Raw genomic sequence first — 12,500 nt, 5'->3', positions numbered from 1 at the left:
CTTCATATGCCCCATTTTTTCTCCATCTTTCTCCCCCACGGACCTTCATACATCCATCCCTCCCTTTCCCCTATGCCCTTCTCCTCCACCCCATCCCCTCTACCTCCACCCACCTTCCCTCGATGTCTTGCTTACGCCTTTCCCTCCTTCCATCTCCCACCCTCCCCTGGTGCTTCTTCCCTCCTTCCCTCCTTCCACCCCCATCCTCTCTCAGTACCTTTCCACCGCCCCTCCCACCGCTCTCTCCTCCCCCCTCTCTCCCTCTCCCACTCCCTCCTGCTACTCATTCGTCTTTCGCAGGTGTGCTCGTCGTGCCACGTGCAAGTGTGTCCGAGTCACACAGGAAGCACAGTGCCAATCGTTTCGATCGTCGTCGTTCGTTCTCTCTCTCGAGTCAGATTAACTTAACGTGTGAGACAACACCAAAGTCAACTAAAGTCGTCCTGTAGTGCTGAAGTGTTTCCTGGATTTAAACGAGTGATGTAAATGGACCACAGGTGAGCGCGATATTTTTTTAAAGTCATCACGTCGTTGGCTGGGTGATGCAAACAATCACGATAGCATAGAAATTAAGTAGAAATAAAGGTGCTTTCCTGTCTTGTACGAGCATATTGGTGCTATAGCAGGGAGAGCATAAATTAATTATAATCACTATCATCACTACTATCAGTATAACTATGATCATCATTATCATCATGATAATTGTTTTCATCATCATCACCGTTATTATCATCGTTACCATTACCATCATTATCGTTGTCGGTCACTTTCTCATTATCCTCATCATAATTTTCTTAATTTTCATTATCAATATATCATTACTAATCATTATGTAGGTATTTAGCTATCATCGCGATTATCATACTTATTTTGTATTGTTATCCCTATTATTATAATTTCTATTTTCATATGAAGTGCCCTGGTTTGGGCAAACCGCTCCTATCGTCACCTGAAGTGTAAGACAACAAAGTGGAACTCAAATAGCTTCACCTTCTTGAGTGAAAGGACTCGTGGCAATAGAAAATCACATCCTTTTCTTTTTCTTTACATCGAATGCACTGGTTTCAGCAGTTTTGCTCAAATTGAGACTTGGGGTGTTGAAGAAAATAAAACATAACTAATAGTGTTTCATTGTGTTAGATTAATGAGCTGATGTAGACATTGCAAATTAGTGTAAATTAATAGTTTTCTTCTTCATGTAGTGATAGAATGTCCTGGACTGGGCGTGCTTATCAAATGGTGGTGAAAAAATACACAAAGAAGATTTTTTTCTCTTACTAGGTCAATGCATTAATGCTAAAACAGAGGTTTGTTTGTTTGTTTGTTTATATTTGTTTATTGATAAATTTATTCATCTATTCTATTTGCCTTTTTCTTATTAATTGATTTATCAGTTAATTTATTTACGCATTTATCTATTCATTTATTTATCTGTTTACTTGTTTAGAATTTGTTTATTAGTTTATTTATTCATCTATAGTTTTTTTTTTTTTTTTTTTTTTTTTTTTTTTTTTTTATTGAACGCTTTGCATGAGCGTCGGCAGGATTTTGCGCAAGAGGATCAAGTACAGAAAAATATACCTAATAGATGAGAGAGTGATATGTCGTCCAACCAAGTGCGTCAGTTACGAGATACTATGGGCCAATCAGGTGCTTTGTTTACAGGAAAATATAGGCCATCCAGGTGCGTCGATTTTGGGAGACGGGGGTTGGGGGGGTGGGGGGATTGTAGTGACGTCATAATTTTAGTTGAGAAAGCTCTCCTGGACGACGGAATTAGAATGAAATACAATGATTGATCGAAAGGGCTCTTCCTTTAATTAGGAGAGCCTCGGGGGATCTGTAGTTTCATGGGCTTGGTCATCATGGGTCTTGTTCAGGTCGTGTTGTCGCATGAGCTTATATGCGTTTTCAGTGATCCATTTTGTATAGTAGGCTTAAGGTGGCGGCACATTAGGCATTTCTCGCTAGCATGCTACTTGCTTTTGATACTTCGTTTGAGTAGAAACGACTTCGGTTACGATCTTTTGTTTTTCAAATTTCCAGATGACAAATTACTTTTGCGTCATATAGTGAGAAACTGAATGACGAACTAAAGGAAGTTAAACCTATACAAATGTTGGACACATTATTTATACGTTTTTAAGGAGGTCTAGAATATTGTAACCGAAGTCGTTTCTACTCAAACGAAGTAACAAAAGCAAGTAGCATGCTAGGCTAGTTGGCCGCCACATTTGTTCTTTGCCAACTGCTCGCTGGCCGAACGGGTTAGGGCGTCGCTGCTTGCGGCGAAGGTCGAACTCTGCCGCCAACGAATTGGACCAAGGGCTTGGCTCATTAAACTCCGCGCTCCAAAGTTCTCATGAGGGGCATCCTCCTAGCCTCCTGATAATGTGTGTGTTGGGGGGAGGGGGAGGGTTCGTAACGTTACATAGTCATCAAGCTTGGTGCTGCAGAGGCCTGCATTGAGTGAAAGAGAGAGGGGCCCGTCACCACTCCATCTAACTGCCAAAAACATCAAGGTGCCGCTTTCGTTCGCATCTCCAAGAAGCTCTTGATATCTGTCTCATGGGAGGGCATACTCCAATGTAGATATACATGATATAGTTAAAAGTGCTCTTAACATTACTATTCGTCAAAAAAGCCTCACAAGATGGAGTGAAACTGAAAGACCAAAAACGAAGTGGATGGACAAGGCAAGGATGCAAGATAAATATCTATTGAGCAAGGAAGGGAGAGTGAAAAATGATTGAAGTGGTTGTAAATGGATGAAGAAATGACGTGACTTTAAGGAATGTTCTTCGTTTCTGGTGTGTAAAATTGTCTGGGATAAAGAGGAGGGTAAACGAATCCCGTCTGTCGGGCCCTCTTGTAGAAGCGCTCGCTACTTTGTCTCTGACACCAGCGGTGGGGCGGGATATAGGGGTGACTCTTCATCGATGAGGTGATGATATGGCTACAAAAGGATGCGTGTGGGATGAATACGAGATGAAATGCATATGCATTTGTATATATATGTATATACTATATATATGTATATGTAAATACTGTATTTATGTATACGTATATTATATATATATATATATATATATATATGCATACATATACATATATATACACATATACATCATGCACATACACATATAAATACATACAGTATATACAGTACATACACATATACGTACACCTATACACATACATATACATATACATATACGGATATGCACACTAAATAGAATCGTGTGGTGTCAGTTCCCTTTCCAATGCTTTGTCGGAAAAGGGAAAAGAAAGGAATGTTTTAGCCTTTATACAACAAAGTGATCAAGAGGGCATACGTTCTGTGGAAGTAGTACAAATGGCGACTTCATTATCCACAGTGACTCCCTTTAAAGGTTCCATTCTGGCTAATGCCCAATGATTTTATTCAGCTGTGTAGGACGCCGCCAAAGCGACGGGGTTGACCCCTTTATTTGGCATCAGACGTTTCTATTCAATGGTAGCAATCCCTAATCGGTTTGAAGTGCTTGGCATTCTTCAGGATTCTGAAGAACTGTGGAACACTTTTAAACGTAAAACTCTGAAAGCTGCTGAGGAGTGCATTGGTGAGAGTCCAAGGTCGAGGAGTGGCGTGGCGTCGCAAAGGCATTGAAGAGTATATAATATATTACATAGGGTTGGGCCATGCGAACAAAATGGCTGGGGACCTGGACCGATACAGGACTCAGAGATGGATAAGGAGAGGTTCGTCAGGGGAATCACTGGAGATGTCGAGGGTCATCTTAATGCAAATAACCTCAGGTCTACTTATCGAGTCTGAAAACACTCCACTCCAAATCTGTGGCTCAGGGGAACACAGTCCGAAAAGCCGATGGGTAGCTAGTATCAGGCGTGGACGGGTGTAGCCCCTTTGTCGAATACTTTGAGCAGTTGCTCATGGGTGGCCCTCTGATAAATGAATCTCTGCCCTCACTGAGGGAGGTCAAAGAAACTGTAAGTTGAAGGGTGGAAAGGCAGCTGGCATCAGCAACATTGCTGCGGAGTTGCTGAAAGCCAGAGTGGAGGCCATGATCCGCGAGTTGCATGCTGTGCTGTTTGCTGTCTGGCAGTCCGGTACCATTCCCTTTGACTGGAAAGGAGTAGGACTGCAACAACTATCGCGGTATTACACTATTTAGTGTGCCAGGTAAGGTTCCCGCCCATCTGTTGCTGACACGGGTTCGTTCACAACTGTTAAAGTTTCAGAGCCCTGAGCAATCTGGATTTATGTCCGGTGAGTCAACGATTGATCGGATCATAGCGCTTCGTATTTTTCTGGAACGCCGATGTAATCTCAAAAAGGCGTTTGACTTAGCATATCGTGGGGTGCTCTGGGATTTTCTGCGGATTCGTGGGATTCCTTCGAAGATTTTTGACTTGATGTCTGGTATTTACTTTGGGACAAAGAGTGTTGTAAAGTATGGAGGAGGCGTGTCTAGCTTCTCTCCTGTTAATTCAGGAATGAGACGAGGGTGTGCCCTCGCATTAACATTTTTAAACACATGGATGGACTGGGTATTGGACAGAATTGTCGATTAATATCTTTGCCAAGGTCAGTGACCTTGGCAACACCAAGGTCACTGACTTTGTCTTTGCTGATGATGTTGTCCTTCTTGCGGAGTCATTGGTGGTCCTGGCTGCTGCCCTCGAGTCACTGCACAGGGAGGAGAGACTGCTTGGACTCCAGGTCTCCAGGACTAAGACAAAGGTCCAGACGTCTAGGGACTTACTGGATGATAAATTTCAGTCAGTCTATGCATGTGGCGAGGACATTAAGGACTTGGAAAGCTTCACATACCTTGGTAGTGTAATGAATAATAGCGTTGGGTCATGTCAGGAAGTCTTTTGAAGGATTGACATAGCCCATGGTGTTATGGACTCCCTTAGCCAGAGTATATGGCATTGGCGATGTTTATGCAGGAGGACTTAAGATCCAATTCTTCAAGTCACTTGCTGTACCGCTGAGCCATGGATATTGAATACTGACTTGAAGAGGCGTCTCGATGTCTTTGGTTCCAAATGCCTTCGGAGAATCATGGGGTATCGCTGGAATGACTTTGTATCAAACCAGAGACTATACTGTAGTGTGAAACCCAGTCTAGGTCTGTTACCGGCACAATTATGGACGTCAACTGCGGCTGTGTGGGCACGTGAGACGAAAGGGACACCCACAGAATTCATGGCTGGGACAATTTGATCGAACCTGTCGAGAGTTGTTTGGAGTGGGAAGGAAGGAAGGGTGACTGCATGGGAGCTTGCTTGAGGAGAGAACGTGGGGACTGGCGACGGCGCGTGACTGGAGCAACGCGCCTCCGGCGTATGCTCCCAATTGATTGATGATGTATACATACATACATACATACATACATACATACATACATACATACATACATACATACATACATACATACATACATACATGCATACAATGATACATACATACATACATACATACATACATACATACATACATACATACATACATACATACATACATACATATGCAAGCACGCACGCACGCACACACGCATATACATACATACATACAATTTTGATATGGGAATAAGCATGAGCACTTTCTTGTATTAATATATGAGTCATTATTGCTGGCACAGTGAACTTGTTTATCTGTTCATCCACTGGAATGTAATGTATGTTTACCTTTGTACCATTTTTTTGTGTCTTCGATTTTTTCATTTTTTATACAAATATTTTCGGTAATCATCGTACCAATGAATAGATATGTAAAGAAGTGCATTTCTATCGCCCTTGTTAGGAAGAAGCTGTAGTTTGTATGTGGGTCGAGGCCACTGTATCCAGGTCACACCCGTTTATGTACGCCACTGATCGAAGGAAGGTAACCCGAGTCAGCAAAAAGAAATTACGTTGTATTCAGACGAAATGAACACACTTGCATTGGTAAAGTTTTATATTATTTTATTTTATTTTATTTGTTTATTTATTTTTTATGTTTGTGGGGCTGGCCCGGACCTCAACCTTCCGGCAGTCCGTAACAGTTTACACATCAACTCAAGAAGTTTTCGTTTGCGTTCAAACGCCTGAAACCCAAAATCAACCGTTAATCCGTTCCTACATCGGGGAGTCCAAACGAAAGATCAGTGTATCTTTGGATTTAAAGTTAATTCGTTGTTAGGATTTTTATTGTGAAGGGAATTGTTTATGTAGGCAGTTCACAGTAGAATGATAAAACAGTAATCCTATGTCGAATACAAAGGAGAGACTTGTTATAAGTTAGTCCAGTAGATCCTGACTTGATGCGCGCGATCTCACCCCACCCCACACACTTCTCCCATTTTTGGTATGATAAGAATTACAGTATAAATAGCACATGTAACATACTACATAATTTTGAAGATGATGAGATATAGATTCTTATGATAAAGAGATATACACTATGTTCAGAGATGTGTAGGCACAATCATAACCATCGTTTCTGGTTGAAGGCAAAATGTTTTCAGTCTGCATGATTACAACATGAGCAAGGTACTTTTATTGTTTTGGACATGTCGGTCTTGGATGGTACTAGGTAACTCAGAGATTTGAGGTTTTAGTTTTTTCCTGGACGAAATATCAAAGAATTAAAGCTTCAAATCTCATTCTGAGTTTCCTTTGCTAACAAAAAACCGACGTGAAAGAAAGACCATTAAACGCATTTTTTTTTGACAATAATTAAAGAAACACTACTCTTGTGTAGCCTATAAATAAAAAATTCTGGCATCTTTGTGCGTATTTTACATGTGCCAGTTTAAAAGAGAAGCATACCAATTCATGTACCTCAAATATTATGGTTTTATATCAATTAAGGCTAACTTAATATAGTATTTATAACATTGTGTGCTCCTGTGTCTATTTCTGTACGTGTGTGCGTGTGTGTGTGTGTGTATGTGTGTGTGTGTGTGTGTGTGTATGTGTGTGTGTGTGTGTGTGTGTATGTGTGTGTGTGTTTGTGTGCGTATATTTACCTAATTGTAATATACAGGAAAAGAGCAACGCTCGTTGGGTCTCGTCTCCTATTCTCTATTTTTTGTCGAACCTAAACTCAAATTCATGTGCATTTCCAACTTAATCTATATCCTTGATTTTTAATTATCATAATAAGATTTGAACTCATATATTATTTGAGCTTGGGCTATATCACTTTCTAAACTATTCCAAGTATTTATGCAGCTATATGGAATATATGTATTTCTATATGTATTTCTTCACATCCTTTAGACATGTGGTCTTTCTTAATTTGCACCCATGATCTCTTAAAGCCATCTCATTTCTAATCAGATCTCTTCTGTCAGTGGAATCTATCCCTTTTAGTGACCTGAACACTGTAATCATATCACCTCTTTCTCTTCGATCTTTCAAAGTTGACAGACCTAGTGCATTTAGTCTCTCCTCATATGGTTTATTTGTCAGGGTGGGGACCAGTTTGGTTGCTGCCCTTTGTATTCTCTCAATCTTGCTTGTATCCTTCACTCTATGTGGGGAACACACTACTGATGCATATTCCGGCCTTGGACGGATCAGGGTTTCGATGTTTTTTGTTTTTCCATCACCTCTTCATCCATAGAGTGAAACGTCACTTTGATCTTCTGCAGTAGTTCATATGTCTCTCCCACAATCCTACTGATATGTCTGTCAGGTGACAGGTTGTCTTTTATCAACACTCCAAAGTCTTTCTTCTCTTTTGCTTTTGTAGTGTTCGCTTCCCGAGGAATAGTTTAAGGATGGTCTTTCTGCCGCGGTTGCCCATTTCCAGTACTTTGCGTGTTTTTTTATTTTTATTATTTTTTATTTATTTATTTATTTATTTTTTATTGAACTTCATTTCCCATTCTTGGCTCCATGCAAAAATAGTGTCTACATTTTTTTTGCAGTAGTCTACAGTTCTTATAATTTTTCACTCTTCTCATGATTTTTGCGTCATCTTCAAACATAACGGCATAGCTTGTTGTTCCTTCCATCATGTCACTGACATAGATGAGAAATATTATTGATGTAAGCACTGAATCTTGTGGAACTCCATCTTGACATTTTATCCTTTATTACTGTCCTCCTGTATCTTTCCTTCAAAAAATCTTTCATCTATTCTAGTATTTTGCCTCTCAGTCCTCCAACGCGCTCCAATGTCCACATAAGCCGACTGTAAGGCACTTCATCAAATGCCTTCTCTAGGTCGAGGTATACACAGTCCACCCACCCGTCTCTCTCTTGCATCGCATCAATTACTCTCGAGTAAAAGCTTAAAAGGTTCGACATACACAACGTTCCAGGTCTGAAGCCAAACTAACTGCCTGTCAGAATGTTCATCTTTTCAAGATATTTGGTTCATCGATGTTTCACAATACTTTCACATAATTTCACTATTGTTCTGGTCAGTGATACCGGCCTATAATTTAGTGGTGTCTTCATATTTCCACCTTAGTGAATTGCCATCACATTTACTCTTCCAATCAAGCGCCACAATGCCTTTCTTAAATAAACATGTACTAAGACTGTGAATCTTGTGTGTGTGTGTGTGTGTGTGTGTGTGTGTGTGTGTGTGTGTGTGTGTGTGTGTGTGTATTCACTTGGTCTTTGGATCACGTGTTGGACTCGTGATCGACAGCTATTTCCCTCCTGGAAGAGAGCTCAGAGCTCGTAGGTCCGATCTATGGGTAATGCTATGACCTTGCACACACACACACACCCAACTCCCCGCCCACGTGTGTGTGTGTGTGTGTGTGTGTGTGTGTGTGTGTGTGTGTGTGTGTGTGTGTGTGTGTGTGTGTGTGTGTGTGTGTGTGTGTATGTGTGTGTGTGCGTGTGTGCGCGTATGTATACATATGGTGGATTTTGCATAACATGTATGAATACATACATAAAAATTCAAAACAAATGCATAAAAGACACATCTATATTTCTTTTCAGATATCCAGGTTGAACGCATCGGCCAACTGAAGAGGACAAATACAGATGATCTAGTTTTGAAACTGTGAAATAAGGGAGTTAAGATCAAGACCGGATTAAGGAAGTACCAAAAAGAATTTAATCCCGAAGGAGCGGGAGAAAGCTGAACTTGTACATGATTGGTGCTTCTAACGCACGCAGCCTTTAGGAGAGACAGGAAGGAAAAACTGTCCACGCACAAATACCCCAAGAACTCACGTAAACTGACTGTTTCGAATGGCTTCTTCAGAACTCCTCCTCCTCCTCGTTCTAGGCTTTTCTAGTGTCCTTTTCACTACAGGACAGGCTTCCTGGGGGGGCCTGAGACCTAGAGAGGAAAGGCTTCTCCAAGACTTCGTGAATCCATGGGCTCGAGTGGAAAACAGTCCAGATGGTCAATCGGTAGGAACAGGGACAGGCAATGGACAAGGAAGCAACGGTACCAACGTTAACGTTGATTTTGGAACAGGGGCAGGTAATAATAACAATGGTAATAGTAGTAATAGTAATGCTGGAATAGGTTCTGCGGCAGATGGTAATGGGACAGGCCCTGCTGGTAATGGGGGAAGTGGAACAGGATTAACCAACACAGGAACAGGGAACGGAACAGGAAGTGGTGTAGGGTCAGGTCAGAGTCCTAACGTAGATGGAACAGGAACGGGAGGAGGAAAAGAGACTCCTGGCGTAGGTAGACCAGGAAAGGAAGAAGGAACCATTCCTGTTAACGGAACAGGAACTGGAGCGGGGAGCAGTGCCGTGGATGGAACAGGAGCGGGAGCGGGAAGTGGCATCGAAACCGGAAGTGGCATGGGAAGTGGGACGGGGGCTGTTCCGGGCCCAGACAGCGGAACAGGGCCTGCTGGTGGGTCTGGCAACCAGACAGAAAATCCCGTTCGCTACGAGGCCTATAAGGACAGAAGTGGGTTCCTCAAGGGATTCAACGGCTGGAACCTCGTGGGCTACTTCGCCAAGCTCAAGCTCCTAGATGATAACCAATCTTTTCCTCAGCCTCCTGACTCTAATGATTCGTCAGTGCTTATTTGTCTGGTAAGTGTCAAAGGTCCCCCTCCACCTCCAAAAAAGGTGGGTGGGTTATTTGTTCAGTTATTTGTTTTATCTGTAATATTCCGTAACACTACTATCTCTTCATCTCATAATCACATGAATAGCCACCACCAGCACCATTGCCGCCGCCTCCACTACCACCACCACTAAATCAGTCATCAAAAATGTTTAGTAGTTTCACTTAATTCATAGAATATTTACACGACAATTGACGAACACATTCAAAATACCAAACGTAGAAACTATTTGGTTAAAGAAATATGTGACCAAAAATATATAATAGTTTCACATAATTTAATAACACTATACTATAATGTAAGCGATAGGAAGTATTCATACACACTGGCAGAAACACGATGTTCCCCGGCTGGTCGTATTTACGGTATTTTGTACAACTTGGATCGATCACAGTGCAAAATGAAGGCTCACCCTATATTTTGCACTTATGATGGAATTTTCACGAGCGGGTTGACTTGTCACATTCCTTTCAACACTTTTGCAGGTGGGGTGACATTTCGTGTTTTAGTTTTATGGTTCAGTACGGATGGTCTGCCATCGGGGGTGATCAATCGATTCGATCAAATGTTGACGCAAAGGATATTTAATGACTAATCTGATTATTGATAGAAATGTACCCGTTGACTCTACTCGTCCTCTCAGCGTCCGTTTGTTACCTTTTCCAACGTAGTTTTCTGCAATTGAGGTTGCAAAACAATGTATAATTCCAGTTAAAAAAAAACACATCCAGTTTCACCGGGAATATCTAATACCATTTCTTCATGTTTTTGTATCATACGCTATCTTTTGGTAAAACTTATTTGGGAGACGTATGTCGTATGTTTTCGCCCTTACAATTCCCATATTTCCTTTCTTAGTTCCCATACCTTATTCATTTATCTATTTTTTGTGATAGGATCACGCTTCCCGCCTTCATATCCATCATTGCTAAACAAGCAGAACTTCTAATTGCATGCTTGCTTTGAGCTGCAATGTGCGCTGGTAGCATAAACAGAAGCGTGTTGGTCTCGCATTCTCTTAGTTGTGGGTTCGAATCCCGCACTTCTCTCTTATTCCCAGCTGTGACTGCTGCCTCCCCCAACAGTCCTCAAAGCGCATCATAGGGCAAAGGTGACGGCTTCGGCCTCAGCTGTTCATCGCCTCCCGGCGTAGGCTCCTCATCTTCTCACCTTTGAGCTGCAAAGCCCTAAGCGCCATTTGTAGCCAATTCGATGTCACTCTTTATAGCCCACTGCAGAGCCTGTCTCTTCTATGTTGGACGATGAAGCCTCTGTTCATCACCTTGATGGCTTAACATGGCTTGGTAAACTATCTTATAAAGTGAAAAGTGTATTTGGGGTTTGGATGTGTTATAAATGTGGTCTGAAACAGATTTTAGTATACGTAGGTGACTTGGCCCACGTTCCAAAGCCCTTCTATTGTTCTTTTGTTTTGTTTTCATTCATAGGAAGATTTACACCAAGTTTCACCACTTGTTTCTCACGATTTTTTTCACCAAATGATTACGAAAGAAGGAAGTGTAAAACCACTAAGATTTATTTGGATTTTTTGGGTGTCACTTAGAGGAAGAAGGATTGGTTTACTCATCGATTTATGTAAGAAAAGGATTTAAAGGATTTAAAGGATTGAAAGGATTGAAAGGATTTAAAGAAGTAGGAATCTGATTCAAATTGCTTTTATGTTACTCAGACACATTATTTATTCACTCATAGTTGACATAGTGGCCTACATACTTATGTTCTTTGCTATCTGTCCTGACCTTTACTACACCTCAAAGCCCTAACACTTGTGAAGCTTGACTCACCCAAGCCCTCGCGACGAATCAGTCCTCTATTTCTACGTAAATGTGACGCAATCAGAAAAGTCTTATTCTTTCATGGATAACCCACATAATTCATTACACGTGCATGCTACTAACAACTCGGATTTTTTATTTCTTATTTTTACTAATTTGTTCTTTACAAATGTAATGTTTAGTGTATATACTCGTATGTGTGTGTGTGCATATATATATATATATATATTTGTATATATTTATATTTGTGTTTATATATTTATTTGTATATATATATATATATGAATATGTGTATATATGTGTGTATATATATATATGTATATACATATATGTATATATATATGTATATATATCTATGTATATATATATATATATGTATATAGATATGTATGTATAATATATATATATATATATATATATGTATGTATAATATATATATATGTATATATACATATACATGTATATATATATATGTATATATATATATATGTAGTATATATATATATATATATATATACATGTATATATATATATATACATATATACACCAGGGCCAAAAATCCAGAACACATTAGGGCAAATATTGCTTATGTTATTACTCGTCTTCATCACCACTTAGTCCTGACATTTTTCTTAAACAATCCCA

General features: G+C 40.4%; 1 protein-coding gene across 2 annotated transcripts in view; it reads left to right on the top strand.

The window, feature by feature from the left end:
- The first annotated feature begins 340 nt into the window (after nucleotides 1–340).
- Nucleotides 341–12,500, top strand: part of LOC143040864 (uncharacterized) — a 50,552-nt gene continuing 38,392 nt past the window's right edge. For both annotated transcript variants that reach the window (XM_076212311.1, XM_076212309.1), the window contains exons 1-2: nucleotides 341–497; nucleotides 8,959–10,023. In XM_076212311.1, coding sequence (XP_076068426.1) covers nucleotides 9,214–10,023 — 810 coding nt within the window. In that variant the 5' untranslated portion in view covers nucleotides 341–497; nucleotides 8,959–9,213. The remainder of the gene's footprint in view (nucleotides 498–8,958; nucleotides 10,024–12,500) is intronic.

The sequence above is a fragment of the Oratosquilla oratoria genome, chromosome 2, assembly GCF_046742065.1.
Source record: "Oratosquilla oratoria isolate Oo_2021 chromosome 2, ASM4674206v1, whole genome shotgun sequence".
NCBI classification, from domain to species: domain Eukaryota; kingdom Metazoa; phylum Arthropoda; class Malacostraca; order Stomatopoda; family Squillidae; genus Oratosquilla; species Oratosquilla oratoria.
The sequence above is the reverse complement of the archived record's forward strand: the minus strand, read 5'-3'. Positions and strand labels throughout refer to the sequence as shown.